General features: G+C 44.2%; 3 protein-coding genes across 6 annotated transcripts in view; 1 reads left to right on the top strand and 2 right to left on the bottom strand.

The window, feature by feature from the left end:
• Nucleotides 1-1,037: 1,037 nt before the first annotated feature.
• On the top strand, nucleotides 1,038-13,055 carry LOC310856827 (uncharacterized protein). Of its 2 annotated transcripts, none has more exons than XM_083762320.1 (14): nucleotides 1,038-1,215; nucleotides 1,866-1,932; nucleotides 2,511-2,604; nucleotides 2,753-2,840; nucleotides 3,524-3,881; nucleotides 4,115-4,208; nucleotides 5,222-5,309; nucleotides 5,794-6,148; nucleotides 7,285-7,378; nucleotides 8,258-8,345; nucleotides 9,062-9,380; nucleotides 10,216-10,309; nucleotides 10,411-10,498; nucleotides 10,689-13,055. In XM_083762320.1, the coding sequence occupies exons 2-14, from the start codon at nucleotides 1,872-1,874 to the stop codon at nucleotides 11,280-11,282; spliced, it is 2,415 nt and encodes an 804-aa protein (XP_083618446.1). In that variant the 5' UTR covers nucleotides 1,038-1,215; nucleotides 1,866-1,871; the 3' UTR covers nucleotides 11,283-13,055. The 2 variants fall into 2 exon arrangements, with proteins under 2 accessions (XP_083618446.1, XP_083618445.1); XM_083762319.1 differs by having other exon boundaries at nucleotides 3,524-3,887.
• Nucleotides 13,056-14,493: 1,438 nt separating this feature from the next.
• On the bottom strand, nucleotides 14,494-16,671 carry chrm4b (cholinergic receptor, muscarinic 4b; the record flags this gene model as incomplete). Its single annotated transcript, XM_083764143.1, has 2 exons — nucleotides 16,576-16,671; nucleotides 14,494-15,857 (listed from the first exon to the last, which is right to left on the bottom strand). The coding sequence occupies exon 2, from the start codon at nucleotides 15,853-15,855 to the stop codon at nucleotides 14,494-14,496; it is 1,362 nt and encodes a 453-aa protein (XP_083620269.1). The 5' UTR covers nucleotides 15,856-15,857; nucleotides 16,576-16,671.
• Nucleotides 16,672-17,695: 1,024 nt separating this feature from the next.
• Nucleotides 17,696-20,648, bottom strand: part of ambra1b (autophagy/beclin-1 regulator 1b) — a 29,540-nt gene continuing 26,587 nt past the window's right edge. For 2 of the 3 annotated variants that reach the window (XM_083763316.1, XM_083763317.1), the window contains exon 19: nucleotides 17,696-20,416. In XM_083763316.1, coding sequence (XP_083619442.1) covers nucleotides 19,887-20,416 — 530 coding nt within the window. In that variant the 3' untranslated portion in view covers nucleotides 17,696-19,886. Of the gene's footprint in view, nucleotides 20,417-20,529; nucleotides 20,570-20,648 lie in introns of all 3 variants that reach the window. The other variant, XM_083763318.1, reaches the window with a different exon arrangement.

Below are 20,648 nucleotides of genomic sequence, written 5' to 3'. Positions count from 1 at the left end.
ACCTCGATCGATCTATGGTCCAACCACGAGAGACAAACGATGGCGTTTGCATCCGTATTGTTTGAGTGAAAAGCTTTGTCTGATCCTTCTCACGGTTTGTAGGTCGCGGATATTGAATCTTTGGAGTAGGATAGATGCAGCATTATTATTATTTTTTTAAAGCAAGTCAGGAACAAACATTCCGATTATAAATTCCTTAATCTAAGAATTCCGATTGTAATAAAATTCACCTGCTGGGGCTCTGGTCGAGTTAGACCATGCAGGGCTACGATAGGCTATGTCATAAATAATCCTAAATAAATTATAAATGAATGTAGTATTACAACATCACCACCTGAGGGCAGACTTGGTTTATGTAATTCACTCCCATTGTTGTCTCTTTAATGGCAAAATAAAATACGTTTTTGTGTGTCTGTCAATATAAAAGTATAATAGTAGGCTAGTAATAATACTAAATAAATAAAAACTTTATTTAGAGCACCTTTCATTACATGAAAATGCAGCGCAAAGTAAATCAAAATCAATGCAGAACAAATAGCCTACATCAAAGAAAAGAAAAAACATAAAACAACAAAATCCAAGCAAAATCAAAAAGCACAAGACAACATTAAAAGAAAAAGTAAAATAATGTAAAAAGGCCTGAGTACATGCATGGATAGCAAGTTGCAACAGAGAGATAAAAAGTGGGAAATAAATCTGCCAAAGGCAAGGGTGATTTTTTTTCTCGAGCTGTGTTTTAAAGATGCCTATACCTGCATGCAATTGCTGTGGGAGTTTATTCCAGGCTGTTGGCCCGTAGAAGCCTAGTAGTAGGCTTTTAGCAGCAGTAGCCTTTGGGCAGCGGTGGCTATGTTATTATTTGTGATTATTATGATTATTATCATCATGATGATGATTTTTATTTGCATCATCATCATAGTATCATATTTGTATTTATATTATTATTACTATTTTATATATATTACACACACACTGCCCGTGAAAGTCACGTGATGGAGCGGGGCCAGGGGTGTCGTTAATGAAACGCACCCCCAGTGCACAGCAGAGGAAACAGGAATGCAAACTGTCCACATAGCAATATATCTGCTAATAATAATAACAATATCCACTGTTCTTCTCCACCGTTTTGATGCTTAAACCGCGAAAACGGCAGATAACAAAGACTGCATTTCCCACAACACAGCGTGGAATGACTATTGTTTTTTGTCGGACTCGGTATGTTTCTTTTTTTAATATATACTAGCCTAGCTTTATAGCATAGCTTGCCGTCTTCCCCCCTATGTCTTCCCCTCTCCTGTCTGCCTGTAGTTGTTGTTATTATGGGTCTGCTCTGCTTGTTATGAACACCAATTCCTCCACGTTCCTGCTCAGCTCATTTTAAACGGCCATTCCATTCATAGAAACAAAGTTAAAAAGTGTCAGGATAGCGGATGTAGCTACTACCCAGCTAGCCTTGGCTGCCAGTGGCTGGCCTGACTGGACAGACATAAGGGAGATTTTTGCCCCAAGCGTTGCTTTATAGACATTATCATTCTCTCATTATAACCTAATAATAACACAAGTTTAGATCTGTAGCAGCAATACTATTTCAAAAGGTTATAATGACTTGATCATAATAGACATTATATCTAGAGTATAAAAACTCAAACTGTATCATCATCAAGTATGTCAAGTTTTATCATTTTGTTGAATTTTAGAGAACCGTTGTTGTAGTATGTATGCATAAGAGGGGGGAGTTCTTCCCAGGCAAAAGTATACTCTATGCTTTGGTCAGGGCTGGTTTCCTTCCTCCCTTCCTTCCTTCCTCCCTTCCTTCCTGTCTGTTTGTTTGTGAGAAATAACACAGTTCTATTCTTCTAACCTAGGAGTCCATGATCAGTATGGAGTCCGCCATGAGCATGCTGCCACAGACGGCAGACAACTCCTATAAAAGTGAGTAATATAATATATATATATATATGTTCTGTTGTATAGGTATAACACACATTACAGAGGCTGTGTCTACCTACCGTAAGTTGTTACTGAACATAACTGCTGATTCTGCCTACCTGTCCTGATAACGGTTGTGAAGTGCATTCTCCCTTTGCCATACAAACGACCCATTTTATTATTATACATATATTATATATTATTGAATATGTTTCAGGCTCCTTGCTTCATCAATATTGTTTTTTGTGACAGAGGAAGACCGTTGATTAATTACTATTGAATTACTAATCAATTAAAGGCTCATACATAGTCTGGATTTTCAGTGGTTAGGTGACCGAACTACAACATGACGTCACGAGCCGCGGTGAAGAGCAAACCGCCGCCACCGCTCCAGCCCTTCTCTCTGTTTTTACTCACCACTGCTCAACGTTATTTCAGCTCCGGTGGTCAGCTCACCACCGGAGCGGTGGTCACCTCACCACCGAAAATCCAGACTATGAATAGGCCTTAAGACACCCAGTTGCTAAGAATTAGTTAATCTGATTGTTAGGTGCTGATATTAAAGTGCTGTGTGTTTACAGTGACAGAGGAGGATGTAAAAAGGCTCATTGAGTTCCGGGCGTCCAATGAAGCTCTTTTCACAGGCAAGAGGAACTCTGCCAAGATCGCCTGGAAGTATGTATAGAATGTAGCCGTTAACGAATGTCACAATTGTCTTGTTTTCTGATAAAAATGATGTAACAATCATTCAACAGGCAGATTAGATTAGATTAGATTTGGCGTTAGGAAACCTATTGTGGCCTCCTGTTGTCTGTGTCTCCAGCACCATTCTCAAAGGCTTGGGTCTTCAGGGCAAATTGACGGCCGATCAGATTGCCAAGAAATGGGACAACTTGCGGACCAAATACAAGGTACCGTATTTGGATGTTTTAAAACGTGTGTGTGAATTGAAGGTATATATGATGACAATTCTATGTGTAATGTAATTGTGAACTCAAGTTCAAGTTAACCAGACATGCCGCATTAAGTATTTCCATGTCAAAGTTCTAGTCAGACATGCCTTGTTGTGATGTGGTTAACGATGTCTCACTGGCAGGCTCGGTCAAACCAAACTGTTAAGTTAAATTCACTAGAAATCACCTCCATTTGTTTTAAATTCTATACTATTCCTTCTATTCTTCTCTGTTGTGCAGCTGACAGCCACGTTAACTGTGTTAAATATGTACTAGTCTCGTGTGGCCAGACTGTTGCCTCCCCCAATTTTCAAATGCTTCCGTCATACAGTCTGGAGCACAGAATCAATGATCACTAGCTAGCGATAAAGCGGATCTGAAGCCTCCTACCCACTTCCGCTCTGTCTTTACAGTCGTGCAAATGTATCCTAATATACGGTAAATAAAAAATAATCTAAGCATTATATAGCTTGCTACACAGTGCCTGTGTGGTTTCCTGTCCTGGTAGTAAATGACAAACAGATGCCAGTTTCCGTGTTCGTATTTCGGGAGGTGTAGTTCCAGACCATATAGCATTTGGAGATTGGGGAATTTAGTCATCTACTACCTACTGTATGTACCATGTACAATGTCGCCTGTAGGATCTGAAGCAGCCATATCATAACCACGAGTCTGGAGGCTCCTCAGACTCGTGGCCGTGGTTTTCCATCATGGACGAGGCCATGCAGGGTCGTCTGTACAACAGCAGCCTCGTGTTGAATCCCGACTCCGTCAACAACCTCAGCAACGCCCTGGCGGCCGCCTGTCACCACGCCAACGGTCAGTCGGCCAGCAACGAGAGCGCGGAGAACGCCGACATCCTGGAGTTTCTGATCAAGACCGAAATGGAGGACACGGTCGCAGCGGAGGCCGCAGGGGAAAGCCGGAGGGCTGCGGGCAGCGCTCCTGGGCAGGGTGTTCCCATGGGCTGGAGGCGGATCTCAGAGTGCACCTATAAAAGTATGTGTAAGTAAAGTGTCCACGTAGCCAAACCTTTGATTCCAGCTGGTAAATACTCTTATTTTCCACTTTGACAGATAATTAGCTGTCATTCAAGTGTCCTAATAATAATATGATGGATTTTCCGTCTTGTTAGTAACGTTAATATACTATTACAGCCCAACTATAGTTTATAATACTGTAAACATGTATTACATTGTACGCACATAATGCCATTACTATGTTTCTAACAGTGACAGAGCCAGAGACAGAGAGGATGATCAAATTACGAGCCGCCAATGAAGCGCTGTTTACTGGGAGGAAACACTCTGCGAAGCCGGCCTGGAGGTACGCAATAATCCCTAATCCTAACCCCAACACTTGCTATCTAATCCTAATTTGAACACAAACACTCTTCTTGCTATCTAATCCTCTTAATTGCAATCAATTAGGAGGATTATCAATAATTCCATCACTTTACTATCTAATCCTAAATCCAATTTTGTAATCTAATCCCAATTTAATGCTGCCATTCTCACGGAACACTGCATGTTGCTTTATTCTTGCTGCAAACTAAGTAGCACTCAAAGTAGTATATGTGGGACAACTCGCATAGTTCACATCTGGTGAGTGAAAGACAAGTAGACTAAACTAAAGAACCCAAATGAAATGTCACTACCCACCACAGCATTACCAACAGTGAATTGACATTTGCTAAAGAAAAAAAGAAAAAAACTTGCCAGAGCATGTTCGTTCCATTCCGATCTCTGTATGATACTTAATCTGGCAATAAAGATTTGTTTTTGTGGCATGATTTGAACATTTTTCAACCCAGCGCCAGGAATTGTGGCTTTCTATTGACTTCTCATTCATTCTTGTCGCCTGAAAATGTTTGTGTTCGGTGTGAATGCTCCATTACAATCCAATCTCTATATCTTAATCCTAACCCCAACACTGTTATCAAATGCTAACGCTTATTCTAAACCTAAATACCTACTGTATATAAAACCATATAACAGTCTGTCCAGCCTGTCTGGATGTAAACGGACAACAGGGGATCGAGTTAGGGCTTAAGGGCCGATTCATACTCCTATTTTACCGCTGTTTCGGCTCGTCAGAAATTTTCAGTAGCACCGAAGAGCCGATTTTAGGACGGTACCCGCCCCCCCGAACCTCAAATGACGTCACATTGTAGGCTCTACAGCGCCGAACCGACTTTTATTCGGCTCTAAAATAGGAGTATGAATCGGCCCTAAGTGTCTTGTTTAGGGATACATCAACACATAGACTGAACGAGGGACCCGAGGATAATACCATGCATCTATGGCTGCCCAGTAATGTCTGTAACGTGTCCGTTTCAGAGCGATACTCTATGAACTGGGCCTGCAAGGGAAGGTGACCACAGAACAGCTGGCTAAGAAATGGGACAACCTGAAGAGGAGGTATAAGGTATCAGAATAAGATAATCCCTGAGTGGAAACAACCATTTTAACTCTGTAAGTAGGCAGAGTAATATAAGAAATGTTATGCCTGGCAGTAAAGTTATTTTAACCCATTTTGGGCGGGAACCCCTTTTGGTGTTAGCATTATGTTATGCTTTAGTTATTGAAAAATAGCAGATCTACAAGCTCGAGCTTGTAGGTCTGCTATTTTTGAAAAATCGAAGAACGACTGACATAGAAACATAGCTTTTTCAGAAAACTGTCAGGATGTAGAAGACATTTTTAGAATCTGATCTCAGGTCAAAATGGGTTAAACAATAACAATTTACATGACGACATTGGAAATGGTTTTGCTTTCTAGCCTCATAGTACGGTACTGTGCATTTCTGATGTATCATGCGGGTGTTCAGAAGGGGGGAAAGTACTGAGTTATATGGCATAAATACATGCATCATTACAACGTTACCAGCTGTGCTTCCCGTGTTGTCCAGGAGCTGAAGTTTCCGTCCCGCGGGTCAGCCGAGTCCAGCCCGTCCTCGTGGCCGTGGTACTACAGAATGAACGACGCCATGGAGGGCCGATTCGCCACGTCCGCCCCCCTCCTCACGCCCATCGTGGAGGACGGAGATGAAGAGTTCGAGCCCTCGTCGTCGTCCTCCCCGCCGCCTCCCCCGCCCAGGAAACGAGCGCGGCGGCGGTCGTCCGCGGGCCGCGGCGGAAGCGGCAGCGGCATGGCGGAGTTCCTGACCGAGTCGGAGATCGACCTCCTCGTGGACAACGAGGACAAGAACGGGTCGTCCGCCCTCGGGGAGCTGCACAGGATGGCTGACGGCTACACATACAAACGTAAACACTTCCTCTATGGCTTCACTGTTACTGCAAACTGCACCGGTTCACAGACATTTGATCAAATATTGGTTTCAGACGCTTTTTTTAATTAGTATTATTTCAAAACATTTTCAAAAAACATTCCAGAAAAAAGCTAACATTTTCATGAATTAATTATTTCACGTGTGTGATTTGTGAATTTTCACCCATCGCGATCTAATCAACATATTACCGTTTCAGCCGTTATATGATAACGGTTGCAAGCTACAATAATAATTATATGTACGGAATTGCCACTCCGTATTATTTCACCGTGTTTGGGTTGAACTGTCATAAACTAAACCCTATAAGGTCCAAAAGAAAGCTAAATGCAAACCAGTATGCCGTGAATGTGGTAAGTTAGTCTCCTCTTACCACCCTTTTAACTCTTTCTCTCTCTCAGTTCGTCCTTTAAAAGAAAGTCTTAATCCAAGAAATCCAATAATCCGCAATAGAAAAGTTCACTCCAGTGGTAGTGGTATCCAATAAGAAACTAGCAAGACTCACTTATCCTCTAGCTCCAAAAGTAGCCTCTCTCTGCAAGAGCCACACTCTCCAGGTGCCACAAACATTGTGAGTGCCAATCATTCAGTCACAGTAGCCTGATAGGTGAGTCTAGTCTTGGGCGGTTTCCAAATCACTGCTAGACTCACAGCAATAACCCTAATAACATGCACCAGCAGCACCACAGCCATATCATGAACATGAAACGGAACTCAATAGCAATAGCTTCTTATAGAACATAGATCAGCAGATTAATAGAAAATAAGAAAGTGCATCATAATTGAACCCAAAATACATGTGACTCTGGGCACAGATTAAAATATATTATATTATTTAGTAACATTTTATATATATATATATATATATATATGTATTATTTATACAGCATACTACCAGACAGACATAGATAAAGTCTTCACAATTATAAGTGCGAGTATATTATTCAGCCATATATAAAAATTACTTTGTTTATTATATTAGAGATGCAAAATGCACACTGTTTATCATTCTACGCCCTTAGGTGTCTTACTGGTTATAATAATCTTCTTCGTATTATTTATTTATTACATGAAAACGTTTTAAGTTATATCATGGTCTTTGTGTTACTATAGTAGCGGAGGAGGACACCAGGACTCTGATTGAGCTGAGAGCAGCTAACGAGTCTCTGTTCACGGGCAGGAGAAACACAGCCAAGCCTGCCTGGAGGTAAGATGTGTGTCTGTTGCTAAGACATCAGCTCAAGTGGTCTCTCCACTGGCACTCGGTACAGGAACAACAATGCACAATGAGTGCATTGTTGTTTTTACTTTGAAAGCGCGATTACAGGTTCTACCTTCTAAACTTAATCTCTCCATCTGGTTTCCAGGCAATCATGCTCCTCACTGTATCCATCATGGCCATGAACAAATAGCTGAAACCATGTCCCACATCTTAAATGGTTGCCATGTTTACAGGGGCCTCTACATAAGTAGGCATGACAGAATAGTGGATTTGATATCGAAAGACATCTCTTGCATTTTCAGGTCCTCCATCATGCTTTATAAGCATTCTACTGTGAAGCCGAGGATGTTTAACCTGCGTAATGATGATTCTGTGTTCTCTAACATTTCAGCTAACACCCCTGATGTCATTGTTGTAAATGAAAACCATAGAGAGGTGTTCATTCTCGAGGTCGGCTGTACCTTTGACTATAGTCTGCAAGAAGCCTTTCTAACCTAAGTGCTGAAGTATCAGCAGCTAGTGCAGACCATATAAACTTTTAGTTTTTATCTTTGGCATGTGCATAAGTTGGTTGTGAGGGGCTTACAAATGGCCGGCCTTTCCAAAAGGAGAGCCAAGCAGTTAGCGAGGTTCTGCTCAGTTTCAGCCATTATAGGAAGCCGCTCAATTTGTAGGAGGCGTTGTTTCCTTTATCCATGATTTATGTCTGCTGCCCTGTGTCCGACATGTCAGCTGTACTGTATGTAACCATGCTTTGCTAAACATTTCAAGTGTGTGTGTGTGTGTGTGTGTGTGTGTGTGTGTGTGTGTGTGTGTGTGTGTGTGTGTGTGTGTGTGTGTGTGTGTGTGTGTGTGTGTGTGTAGGGGTATAGTGAAGCAGATGGGACTGACAGGGAAGATCACACCTGACCAGGTGGCTAAGAAATGGGACAATCTGAAGACCAAATACAAGGTTAGAAAATCCCTTCAATTCATGAAATATATTGATTATCACCAGTAGCTGCTGTGTGTCCCAATCAGACCCAGTTCAGGCCAGTTGAAGGATGCAAAGGACAGCATATATATTAGAGATGAATACTCACATTATACCAACCACATTTGTCATTTTGTGTATGCTTACACAGTGCACAGTGTATGCTTGTAGTCACAACTGAAGATAGATAGATCTTCATTCATCGTCATTGCAAACAACGAAATTAAAAGTGCCAACCGATCAGTGCATCATACACTATAATATATAAACTATAAAAGCTAATACAACAAAACAAACACATAACCGTACTTCATGTTATTGCACAAATCCCTATTGCATCATGACATATATTGCACAGCACACCCTTAACCCATTCTGAACGGGCACCCATTTTGGTGTCAGCATCATGTTATGCTTTAGCTATTTAAAAATAGCAGATCTACAAGCTCATATCGCGCCACCGAGTGGCGCGATACGAGCTTGTAGGTCTGCTATTTTTGAAAAATCGAAGAACGACTGACATTTCTAGAATCTGATCTCAGGTCAGAATGGGTTCATCAGACCAGTGTGTGTCCAGTGGAAACCTCGTTATGAATCTGATCTCAGGTCAGAATGGGTTAACTGCAGCTGTTATTGTGGACGTGGACTGGCAACGGTTCCCACTGATGTATCCGTTATATCTGCATCTAATCCAGGACTTAAAGTTTCCTCCTCGGGGGATGGAGAACCAGACCAACCCGGCGTCGTGGCCGTGGTTCCAGCTGATGAGCGACGCCATGGAGGGTCGCCTGGCGGGGAAGGCGCCCCGGGTGACGCCCATCTGGACCAACGAGGAGGAGAACGTCTTCGGCTCGTCCCCGACCTCCGGCGGCGAGCGGGACTGCCTGTTGGTGGAGAGGAGCAGCATGTCGGAGCTGGAGGAGAGTCTGGGGGACACGGAGGCCGACGGCGTCGTGACCTTTATCGACGCCAGCGGGGAGGAGTGTTCCACGCCCACCGACTGCTCCTACAAGAGTAAGAACCAGGCACATGATTCTACTTCTACAACTTCTCCCAGAACAGTGGTTTTCAACCTTTTTCATATCGAGGCCCATTATTTGTTCTGTATTTGAGCGACGGACCACCATTTGATGAGATTTAGCCTCTCAGACCCAAAACTAAAGAATATTTCGTTGACTCGTTGGATAAGATTTTGTCCACAATTCCATGCTTGATTAGGAGAGATACCAGGTAAATGTTGATCAAAATAACAATTCTTCTACATTCTCTTAATTGTGTAGACTTCTTGTAAATTAAGTAATGCAGATGTTTAACAATAATGTAAAGATCTATAAGGTTCCATTTGGTTACATCTTTCCATCATTTAGCCATGGACCACCTGGAACCCCCGTAACTGTTTAAGTGCCAGGGACGTCATCCTGTATCTAAATCAACTATGCACTGGTTGCCATGCCCTTAAAGACGTATTTTTTTTTTTTACTTTTTTTTTTAAAACGCCCTCTCTTTTTTTATAATGGGAGAATTGGCACTCAGAGCCTAAACTGGTGACCACCAGGTGGCGCTGAAGGAGTTTAAGGACCACTGGTTTTTATTCTTTATTACAATACGAAATAAGAAAACGTTAAAAGAGCCCAGAGGGAGACGGTGGATGTCATTTGAACATAGGGTACGTCTCAATAATAGACAGACACTATGTAGGCTGTAGTGTAGACTCGGAGCATATTGTAGTAGCAGTAGTAGTGGGAGTACTTAGTAGCTATAGTGAAATGAGTAGTTGCCGTGGTAGTTGTAATAAAATGACCAGCTGTACTCTTATTCTAAAAGTATTACTGTCTGTGTGTTTCCATAGTGACGGATCAGGACACCAGGAGGTTGATCAAACTCAGAGCTGCAAACGAAGCTCTGTTCACCGGCAGAAGGAACGCTGCCAAGGCTGCCTGGAAGTAAGACTGTTTATCTGTTGGTCATTCTGTCTGTCTGCCTGTCTGTCTGTCGGTGTGTGGAGCTAAGGGAGCTGTCTGTCTGTCTGCCTGTCTGCCTGCAGGGCCATTCTGAAGGAGCTTGGGCTTTTGGGTAAAGTGTCAACATATCAAATGTCCAAGAAATGGGACAATCTCAAGAGAAGATATAAGGTAATAAATAATCATAATAATGGCTATAAAAGAAAAGATATGGTCATCATTAGACATCATATCAGTAATAATGAACATAATAAATGTAGGATATGAACTATCCTCCATCAGGGATGGAGAACTGCATGAGTAGTAAATAGTACTACAGTTAGTATTTACTAGTGGTTGTAACACTAGTCTCTGTGTGTAGGATTTGAAGTACCCTCCGGTGGGAATGGAGAACATGACGGACAGCGCCGCGTCCTGGCCCTGGTTCCACCTGATGAACGACGCCATGGAGGGCCGCCTCACGGCCGGCGGCCCCCTCCTCACCCCCATCACCACCCAGGACGGGGACTCCGGCCACCCCGAGCCCGCCCCCAGGCACCGGTCACGCCCCAGTTCCAACCAGGACCGGGTTTCGCACCAGCCCCACCCGACCTCCTCGTCCTCCGACTACGAGGGGTCGAATCCGTCGTACGCCGACGGCGGCGGCGTGAACGAGTGCCAGCAGAGACAGGGAGGAGGAGGCATGGAGGTGGAGGAGGAGGACAGGGGGATGGAGATGGAGAGAGAGTGGGAGGTGTTGGAGAGGGAGAGGGCGGCGGTGGAGAGGGACAGGGCGGCGGTGCAGGCGGAGCGGCTGTGGTTGGAGAGGGAGAGGGCAGCGCTGGAGAGAGACAGAGCCATGTTGGAAGAGGAGAGAGCGTCCCTCGGCAGAGACAGAGAGATTCTGGAGAACCAGAGAGCCATGATCCTGAACTCTGTCGGACACACGGGTCACCTCACCAACCTGGGCATGTAGTACAGTAGACCAAGACGCACTTAGGGGGGGTGTGCCGTTCAGTACATGACTTGTGCCTCAGGCGTACCAACGAACTGACGTACGTACATGCGGTCAGTCGTGCTGAATGTGCAGAACTGAAATTCACGCCTTCTACCCGAGGACGTTTCCCCTTATCTATCTCAGTCTCTCGTAGCGGCTGAGCTCCCTCAGTGCAGCCTGACCGGTGTGGCCAGCGTGCTACAGTAACATTTCATAAACCACCCGTCTAAAGACGTTCTGGTTCCCCAGAACCCAGGAGTGGGTTGGTTGAACGGAGACGACGCATGGGCATTGTTCACCAGACGTCGGCTATGTTGCTGGCAAGGCAACCGCCCCCCCACCTTAATGAAGTTGTTTTCAGTTGAAGTGGATCGCTTCATAAAGTTCATGCAACTTAAATACTAAGGCTGTAGTCACGCAGCCGGCCTGGGTTCCAATCCGACCTGAGGCTCTTCGCTGCATATCATCCCTCCCTCGCTCTCTCTCTCTTTCCCTCTTGGCTTTTCTATCTCTATCTATCTCTATGCTCACGGTCTCTGTCAGCAATAAAGCAGACATGCCAAAAGAATAACCTTGAAGGTGAAGTTGCGACAGCTCTTACTTAATACATGGTGGAACATGTTAATACTTCCCCCTGAAACATTTTTCAGTTCAAGAAACCCTTAGCCTTTTGACTGACTGTTTACATTTTCATAATGTAATTTATTTTGCAACTGCCTGTATTTCTCAGCTCTATACCCAAACTGCACTGAGCTGTATCACAAGCAAGTTTTGTGAAACGTTTTAGTCTCTTGAGACAGTGCTGTTTTTCCTTCTTTGCCAACGGGTTCCCAGATTGGTGAAACATTTAACACTCCTAAAATTCACACACGACTCACTCACTCACATTAATCAAAGATGTGGCGGTAAGTGAGCAGGTGGACAGTTACTGTGTAAGTGCCTTGCTCAAGGACACATGGCTGCTGTGGGAACTGAACCCGAGGCCTTTGTGTTACTGGATGATCACTGTTTGGAACGTGGACTTACCCGGCTCAGTGGTAATGCATCTCCGACCTGCTCCATCCAAATCAGTTGGGACATCACTGAAGTTCATTTTGGAGGAATATAAGAGTTATCTATTTGTCAAATTTTGATAAAAAGTATTTGTTGTTAATTTGAACAAGAAATATAATGTTGAAGCTTGTAAATATAGGGCAATATGTTTACATGGTTACAATTGGTTTGTTCATAACACTTTGCACATGATTTGGCAGTTTTTGCTCTTCAACCTCTTCCCTTGAAGGCAGGATTTGTTAGCAAAGGTGTGGTTTTTGCTGCTAAGCTTGTAGCATAAAGACAATCATCATCACATGTATTTTGTTATGTCCACCATATATCAAATTCCTTGCATGTGCAAACCCTGCTACACCAATAAAGAGATTCTATTTTGGTTTTAGATTGATAACAGGAGGAAATGGGACAGGATATGAACACTATGCAAAAGCTTAAACGCATACATAAACAATGTTTTATCATATACTTTGACGACTTTCAACATACAGTATTATGTAACATACAGTACATACTCTGAATATTTGGAGTACAAAAAAATTGTATTAGCATGGTCATGAAGCTATGGATATCTTCTTTCTCAAAGTGCACATACCGAACTTGTTTTTGGTGATGTCGGACTGATTTGTGTAGACCAGGTCAGATATTGACATGGGCTGTAGAGCCTGTATATGTACAGTGTGTATAAATCCTATGATCATATGTTTGACTGACTGTTTACTTTGTTCCCTACGGAGAAACACACACACACAGTGATGTCTTAATTAATGGATGCCTTAATAACTGCCATTCTTACTGCGAGCAGCAGGAGCCTAGCTGTTGTGTTTTAAATACGACGGGTCATAATAAGGCTTTGGATTTAAGTGAAACAGAAATTACTAAATGAAATCCCGTCCACTTCTGTTCCGCCAACGGTTCGACTCCTCTGACAGTAACTGACTCTGAGTTACTGCTATTTGTCTCTTTTTAGGACATTGACCTTTTATTTCTGTACAGTCATCCTGAATGCAATAATGTAATTAGTGTCAACAACAATGTAACTGAAAATGATATTTTGTTCATCCCAGATTACTGCACACAACCAATTACAGAATATTAAAAAACAAAACAATTACTGCCTTTCAGAAATACAATTTTATGTGATTGCATTTTCTCATCCACAAATGATCAGAAAGTAGAGCTGTAACAAAGATGTAGGACTCAACAGGACATGTTATTGACTGTTGCATGGATCAAACACAACTTTAGCCTCTTATTCAACTGCTGCCTTTATCATTGATGTACACTAGGTGTAGCGCCTAAATCCCTATATTAGGTGCTACTGGCTGTTGACGGTTGAGGATGAAGTTTAGACATGTGCTGAAAGAACTGAGGTCCAGAATGTTCGTTGAGTGGATATTAAATTATTTATTTACCTTACAAAATCCTATACTTTGAATGCAAATAACATAAATAACAGTCAAACGTGGTGAATGCAACAGTCCCTGTCTGCACAGTCAGAAAACAGTTAGCCTCCTATCAACAACACCTGCAATTCATTAGGGACAGGGTTAAATACCCTCCCTGTAACTATGGCAACCTAGGCCTTGATTGATAGATTGGCATTGCCCTGTAGTGACATCACAGAGATGATAAGGAGCCAAGGAGGCTCAAATGGCTCTTACACTAGGTAATGAAATATATGCCACTTAGCATTTCATGGAATTTTATATAATTAAATATCCTCCGTGTTATACAAATTGAGCTCTTATGAAAGAGCTCCATTTAGATAAGAGTGGGCGTACAGTACAGGGGTGTTCTGGATGCAACGTCGTCATACTGAGTGACCATGAAAATGATATGATACTAACCATGATATTGACATATAATATGATACTGATGTCAGTATCATGTCACAGGAATGTGACAGCCCTGCCATTCAGTGTTGTGGGTGGGGCCTAATGTGACCATGTACAATTTTACGGATGGTAATGTGGATATATCATTGAATGTATCAAATGCACACCTCCCATCATCACAGATGTTCGCTCAGGTCAGACCCACCACACCTCCAGAAGGCTCAACTGTATAAGTTGACTATGTTGAGCAAATAACGTAAAATATAGTCGTTGACCATTTCAACGTAACCCGGGTGATAGAATCAGTTGTTTCTCCTACGACAGCGGAGGATGCTCCTAAAGGTCTTTCTGAAGGTGACGTTGCACAAGGCATAGCAGCAGGGGTTGATCGTGCTGTTGATGTAACACAGCCAGTAGCCCGCTGACCACAGGCCGCCCGGGATGCAGGAGTGACAGAAGGCGGCGACCACGGCCATGACGTTATGAGGCGTCCACGTGAGAAGGAAAGCCAGCAGGATGGACAGAATGGTCCTCGTCACCCTCCTCTCCCTCGCCAGGACTCTACGCCGTCGTCCTGCCCTGCCGGAGCTGGGAAACGCTGCCATGGTGGGGGAGGAAACGGATCCATAACCATCTCCTGGTTTGGTATTAGTGCTGGGGCCGGTGTAGGTTTTAGTGTTAAGGTCAGGACTGGTGTTGATATCAGTGATGACGTCAGTGTTGAGGTTAGAGCTGTCAGTGTTGGCATCGGGGATGGTGTTAAGATTGGGGTTAGTGTCATGGTTGGGGTTGGTGTCATGGTTGGGGTGAGATGGCTGGCATGGTGGAGGGGAGGTGGTTCCTCCCTCGACCTGCTCAGAAGGCCTCTTGTTCCTCCTCACTTTAAAGCTGCTGTTGAACTCCGACTGGTTCATGGTGTCCGTCTCCGGGTCGACGGACACCCAGCTTCTCTTTTCCGCCCGCATCGGAATCATGCTCCCGAGCCTCCCGCGGCTAGCGGAGGAGATTCGGCCGTACAGGCCGATCATGACCAGCGCCGGGAGGTAGAAGGAGGGGATGGTGGTCGCCAGGGTGCCGGCGGGACTGGACAGCAGGAGGATGTAGCAGTGTCCGTCCGGAACGCTCCGCCTGTCGGCGCCGTTCTGCCAGGCGAGGATGGCAGGCGCCCAGATGAGCAGCGCCAGCAGCCAGACGGCGGCTATCATCACGACGGCCATCCGGCCGCTCCGCCGCGACGGGTAGGTGAACGGGCGGGTCACGCAGAAGTAGCGGTCCAAGCTGATGAGCAGCAGGTTCAGAACGGAGGCGTTGCCCACCCAGTAGTCCAGCACCAGCCAGAGGTCACAGAGGAGGGCCCCGAGGGGCCAGTGGCCGCAGATATGATACATGGTGTAGAGGTTCATGGAGATGAGGCCTACGGCCAGGTCGGCCACCGCCAGGCTCAGCAGGAAGTAGTTGTTGACGGAACGCAGGCGGCGGTTGATCTTGACCGACAGCAACACCAGCACGTTGCCCATCACCGTGGCAACGCTCAGGAAGGTGGACACCGTGATGACGAGAATCAGCTGGACGGTGTCCGATGATTGACAGGAGGCGTCATCGAGGCAGGGGCGGGGCCAGGTGGACGTGGACGAGTTAAAAGTGGATTCTAGCAGATATCGCATATCTGTAAAACACAACAGTGATCAGGGTCATCTAACACGGGACAGTGCATACATAACCTAAACCACCTTTCAATTTCACCGATGCCGTCAAAATGACTTGATTATATTATCTTTTCATGAATTAACCTGGCTATAGATTTTAATTTACACTGTACTTAATATTACAAATAAAGAAAGCATTTACATGGACCAAATCAATATTCATCAAGGTTAACAGTAACACACACAAAAAAAAACATTTCCATTGTGATCCGCAATGTTGTATTGTTTTTTGTTGGTTATGTTTTGCTTATTTGCTTATGAAAGTTATGAATGATACAGATGTCGTACATTCTTGTACTTAGATCCTTAACATTGTGCATAAAATATAAATAAGAGCAAATACAAAAGTATGTACAATCATCAGAAATGTAAGCAGTATGGCATCATTTATTGTAGTCTAAGGAATCTGAATGCATGTTCTATATGTTGCACTAATGTGTTCTGTATGCAGTCAGTGCCTTGTCGTTGTGCACAATATGAAGTCTCAATGAAGGAAATGCAACTCATTCAGTAAACACAGTTCACACCTTGCCCACATTTTAATATACCCAATCATTATAGTACAATACTACACAAATGCACCTAATATGCCCCAACACAAGTCCCTAACATGGAGGCAGATTCCTGACATACAGTACCATCACATAGCCCAGTAGTTATAAAACAGAGACACTTTACCAGAATCTTGTGTGGCTGCGCTGCAGGATCAACAACAGTCCAACGTCCGTCTCCAGGAATAACTACCGTGCGGTTTAACCATGTAGCTCTTGCTGCAGCAGCAGTTTATATGATGTACCAGAGGAATCCCTCATTCATCATAGAGTGGAGGTGGGGGTTAATATGCATTCTAATTGAGTCTTTATGTCATCAGCCACAGTGACGGTTGTCCATTCAGAGGCGGCCTTTTCATGTGGGATGTAATGTAACATCATTACATTAGCCTTTGATCACCAGAGGGCAATGCGGCAACCAAACCAAAGAAAAATAAGAATAGAAACAGACTTGGCTTTGATTCTAGTAATAGATATTTGTACTGCGTCTCTGAATGAGTGAACATACAGTATTGGCCTACAGCGATATGAATATTAAACATGTACTGGTTCTTGGTTCAAAGGACTCTTGTCCCATTTTGGGCGGGAACCCCTTTTGGTGTTAGCATTATGTTATGCTTTAGCTATTTTGAAAAATCAAATAACTTTTTCAGAAAACTGTCATTTTCAAACAGACATTTGACAATCTGATCACAGGTCAAAATGGGTTATTCAATACAAAAAGCACACATCCTACTACTACTTCACGTGTGAAGACCACGCCTCCAAACAATACATCGTGACAGTCCTTTTACAGTTAGTTCCTCTTCCTCCTGAGCGGAGATGCTAAGCCGTTCTTGGCACTGCTAGTCGTGGGCGATTCTGGGAATTACACAAAAACAACAGGACTCCGTCGGGCATGCTGCGATTTACCTTTATATATCTCATTTATGTTATGTGGCTCAGAGACGGTATGTTTTTCCATCACATCACTATATTGTTGTACCGGTATATTACAAACTGCTGGCTGAGAGAATGCATATGCCAAGTAATCAGAAAAATCATTTGCCAATTAGTTTTGCCTTTGCGGATGAACAAATATAAAAATAAGACCTTCAAGACGAGTTAAAACCGTCTGCTTCCTGGACACACATTATAGTCTCGTTACAGTACCGTTTCAAACCATCTTATTTTCCAAGACATTTTTGTGCCGTCCTTTAAAAATGTTTTGTCTCACTACAAATAAACTGTTCAATTCTCTCTTTATGTCAACAAATCTCTTTAATTACATCACATAAATGTTGAAGCAAAGAAAAGCATTTGAAGTGTACAAACTAAGACAGTTTGATCATTTACCTTTTGTCTATCAGATGCAATGTTGTAAATGTGGTGGCCCAAGGATAAAATGACACCTAAACACATGCACGCGCACGCACGCGCGCACGCACACACGACAAAACAGACACAGAAAACAGCCAAAGAATTGTTTAAAAAAAAATATTAATCAAGTAAAGCCAGGAGGAGCATTCAGATCAGTTTTCCACGTTCTTCTTTTCTTCCTTTCTAGTTCTAAGACAGTGTTGCATGCAGCGGCTGTCTTCAGGTCTCCCATGGAAATGAGATCCACGGTCTCAGCGGGATGAGCCTGAATAAATAATGGTTAAATAAAAAATAAACAGCGTTCGTTGTCTTAAATCTCACACAAATAGTCCCCACTGCTCAGCTCCAGAGATTCACCAGCCAATCAGGATTCTCTCTCTCTGCATATCTTCATTCTCATAGGTCCTTTACTTGCAATGACCCACATGACAACCCCCCCCCCCCCCCCCCTCCCCCAAATTTATTTTAAAATAAAATCCTGCCGCAAAAATACACCAAGTTTGACTACCGCCGGTAAAATGCTAGCAACAGCAGCTACGCATATAAGAAAATAAGAACGAAATAAAATGACTAATCATTTAGTTTGTCCAGTGAACTGATATGGATGCTGGCTGCCACAGGAGGAGCCGTAACTGTAAAAGAAAAAAGCATTAAACAAAAAGAGGCTTAGCAATAAGCAAGGGACAAAAGAAAAAATAATAACAAACGAGCTTCCAGGAAAAATTCAAGTTTTCTCTGGTTCAAGGGTAAGATCTCACCCTCTCACTGAAAATGCCCCCTCATCCCATACAGACTCCTCTCTCCCCCAAACATAGATCACACTGTCATACAGAACCCCCCCCCCAAACACACATCACATACTTGCATACAGACCACAGCGTCGCATACAGACCTCAACCAAAACAGTCAAGAAGAATTCGGGTTGAATACAGAGATGCTACATGACACACACACACACACACACACACACACACACACACACACCTACTTCTTGTAGTGCACCGAACACACGGCAAATAAACATACATACATTTTATTTTTTTCCACATAAAAGCACCACACATTACCTGCTTTTTCTGTTTCAGGGGCGATTGAGGGGGTGAGAGGGCAAAGCTACAGATTCCATGATCAGAGATGGTAAGGCTGGAGCCGCGAGAGGAAGGGATCCGTTCGTCCTGACGGAGGAGGGAGAGGTGGAGGGATGGAAGGAAAGCGAGGAGCAGCGGGAGAACAGGTGCTATAAGTACTGACGACTCTTGGCACCAAACCACGAGGAGAAGGAAGTGTAACAAAAAATGTCATCCAGTTGGACTAGTTTTAATTTTGTTTTTGTTTTTTACGTCCTATCCTCTGATCTCCAGTGGGGTTTTTTTTTTCTTTTCTTTTCTGCAGCACCACCGTTCGGAACACATGCAGTAGTTTCACTGTCCATACACTGAGCTCCATACAGTAGGGGGTCAGGGGCCATAATTCTGACCTGTCCCCCCCTACAATTTTTCAACAACTTTTGATCACATGATACAAAAAAAACACGCTTCAAAACAAAGCAGCGTCCAAAGTCACTTTGCTTACACAACTTCAACCACATCAAACTGAATATCAACATGGCACTGACTGACTGCTGCACATTGGAGGTGTGTGTGTGTGTGTGTGTGTGTGTGTGTGTGTGTGTGTGTGTGTGTGTGTGTGTGTGTGTGTGTGTGTGTGTGCGTGCGTGTGTGCGTGAGTGAGTGTGGCACTTTGAACTAAGTCTTCCATTATTTTTTTTATATATATTTTTTGTATGAGCGGAAAGAAAGGGTTGAAAGAGACACCATTCAAGTAGAAGCCCTTTCTGACAGGGAATGGATTCAGCGTCAGGCAGCTCCAGTTTCTATAAGTGCACAAGAAGTTCACACTGATGCCACTGTGGGGGTTGGGGTTCCTCATGTCCCTTCTTTTGTGGGTGGGAGACCCTGTGTTAGTAAGATAAGGCTTTGAGGAGCTGTGCCGACGTTGTCCAACTCCAAAGTTTTAATTGGCAGAGCCTCCGCGTCGTCTCCTCCTGGCCAATAGGAAAAGGAGAGTCGGGGAGGATGACTACCTGCTATAAGGGTCGCCGCGATAACCATCGCAGTTGTTGTCATTGCTGCTGTTGGGTAGGGCGGGGCTATGAGACGAAGAGGAGGAGGAAGATGAGGAAGGGGACGAGGAGAAGAGGATGGAGGAAGAAGGCCCGGGCAGAGAATCTTCATCGGCCTGCCCCCCGGCCAGAACGTGCTCCTCTCCGTCCGACTGAAGGCTGAGAGGTTGGGGCAGTACGGGGCTTTGGGTCACAGGGGGGCCCCCCCACATGGGGTCCGCAGGCTGTTCTTGAGATGAGGAGTGGGGTCGGGGCGAGGCGAAGGGGTCGGAGGAAGGCGAGGAAGGCTCGACGGGAGGCCGGTTGGCTCCGACGCCCGTCTGGGAGCCGCGGTGGATACGATGGCTGACGATGATGTTGTTCCCGAAGCCGCCCATGGAGGCCATGGTGGTGCTCTGCTCCCTCTGGACCACGGCCGTCATCCCGCCTTCAGCGATCAGTCGACGGATGCGGGCCAGAGCGTCCTCCCCCGAGAACTCTGGAGCCTCTGGAGCCAAGGAGACACATAAGAGCATCAGCAGCAGGGCTAACGTCATACACACCTGAATCTGAAACACCACCAATGCCATCAATAATAATAATAAATAATAATAGTAGCACCTTTTTTTACATAGGTTCTTGCTCAAGGTGCTTTACATTACTGATGGAAAGAAAGGAAACAGTACTGAGAAATACAATATAAAGGCTATGTACACATTAGCATAGGTGATATGTCAGTA

Source organism: Protomyctophum parallelum, assembly GCF_964188405.1.
Source record: "Protomyctophum parallelum genome assembly, chromosome: 4".
Lineage (NCBI taxonomy): Eukaryota > Metazoa > Chordata > Actinopteri > Myctophiformes > Myctophidae > Protomyctophum > Protomyctophum parallelum.
The sequence above is the reverse complement of the archived record's forward strand: the minus strand, read 5'-3'. Positions and strand labels throughout refer to the sequence as shown.

Bases quoted from the DNA above. Each gene is read 5' to 3' on its own strand.
- LOC310856827 (XM_083762319.1), top strand. From the start codon at position 1,872: ATGATCAGTATGGAGTCCGCCATGAGCATGCTGCCACAGACGGCAGAC. The intron at 8,346-9,061 runs GTTAGAAAATCC...CATCTAATCCAG, and splicing joins ATCTGAAGACCAAATACAAG to GACTTAAAGTTTCCTCCTCG. The intron at 10,499-10,688 runs GTAATAAATAAT...CTCTGTGTGTAG, and splicing joins ATCTCAAGAGAAGATATAAG to GATTTGAAGTACCCTCCGGT.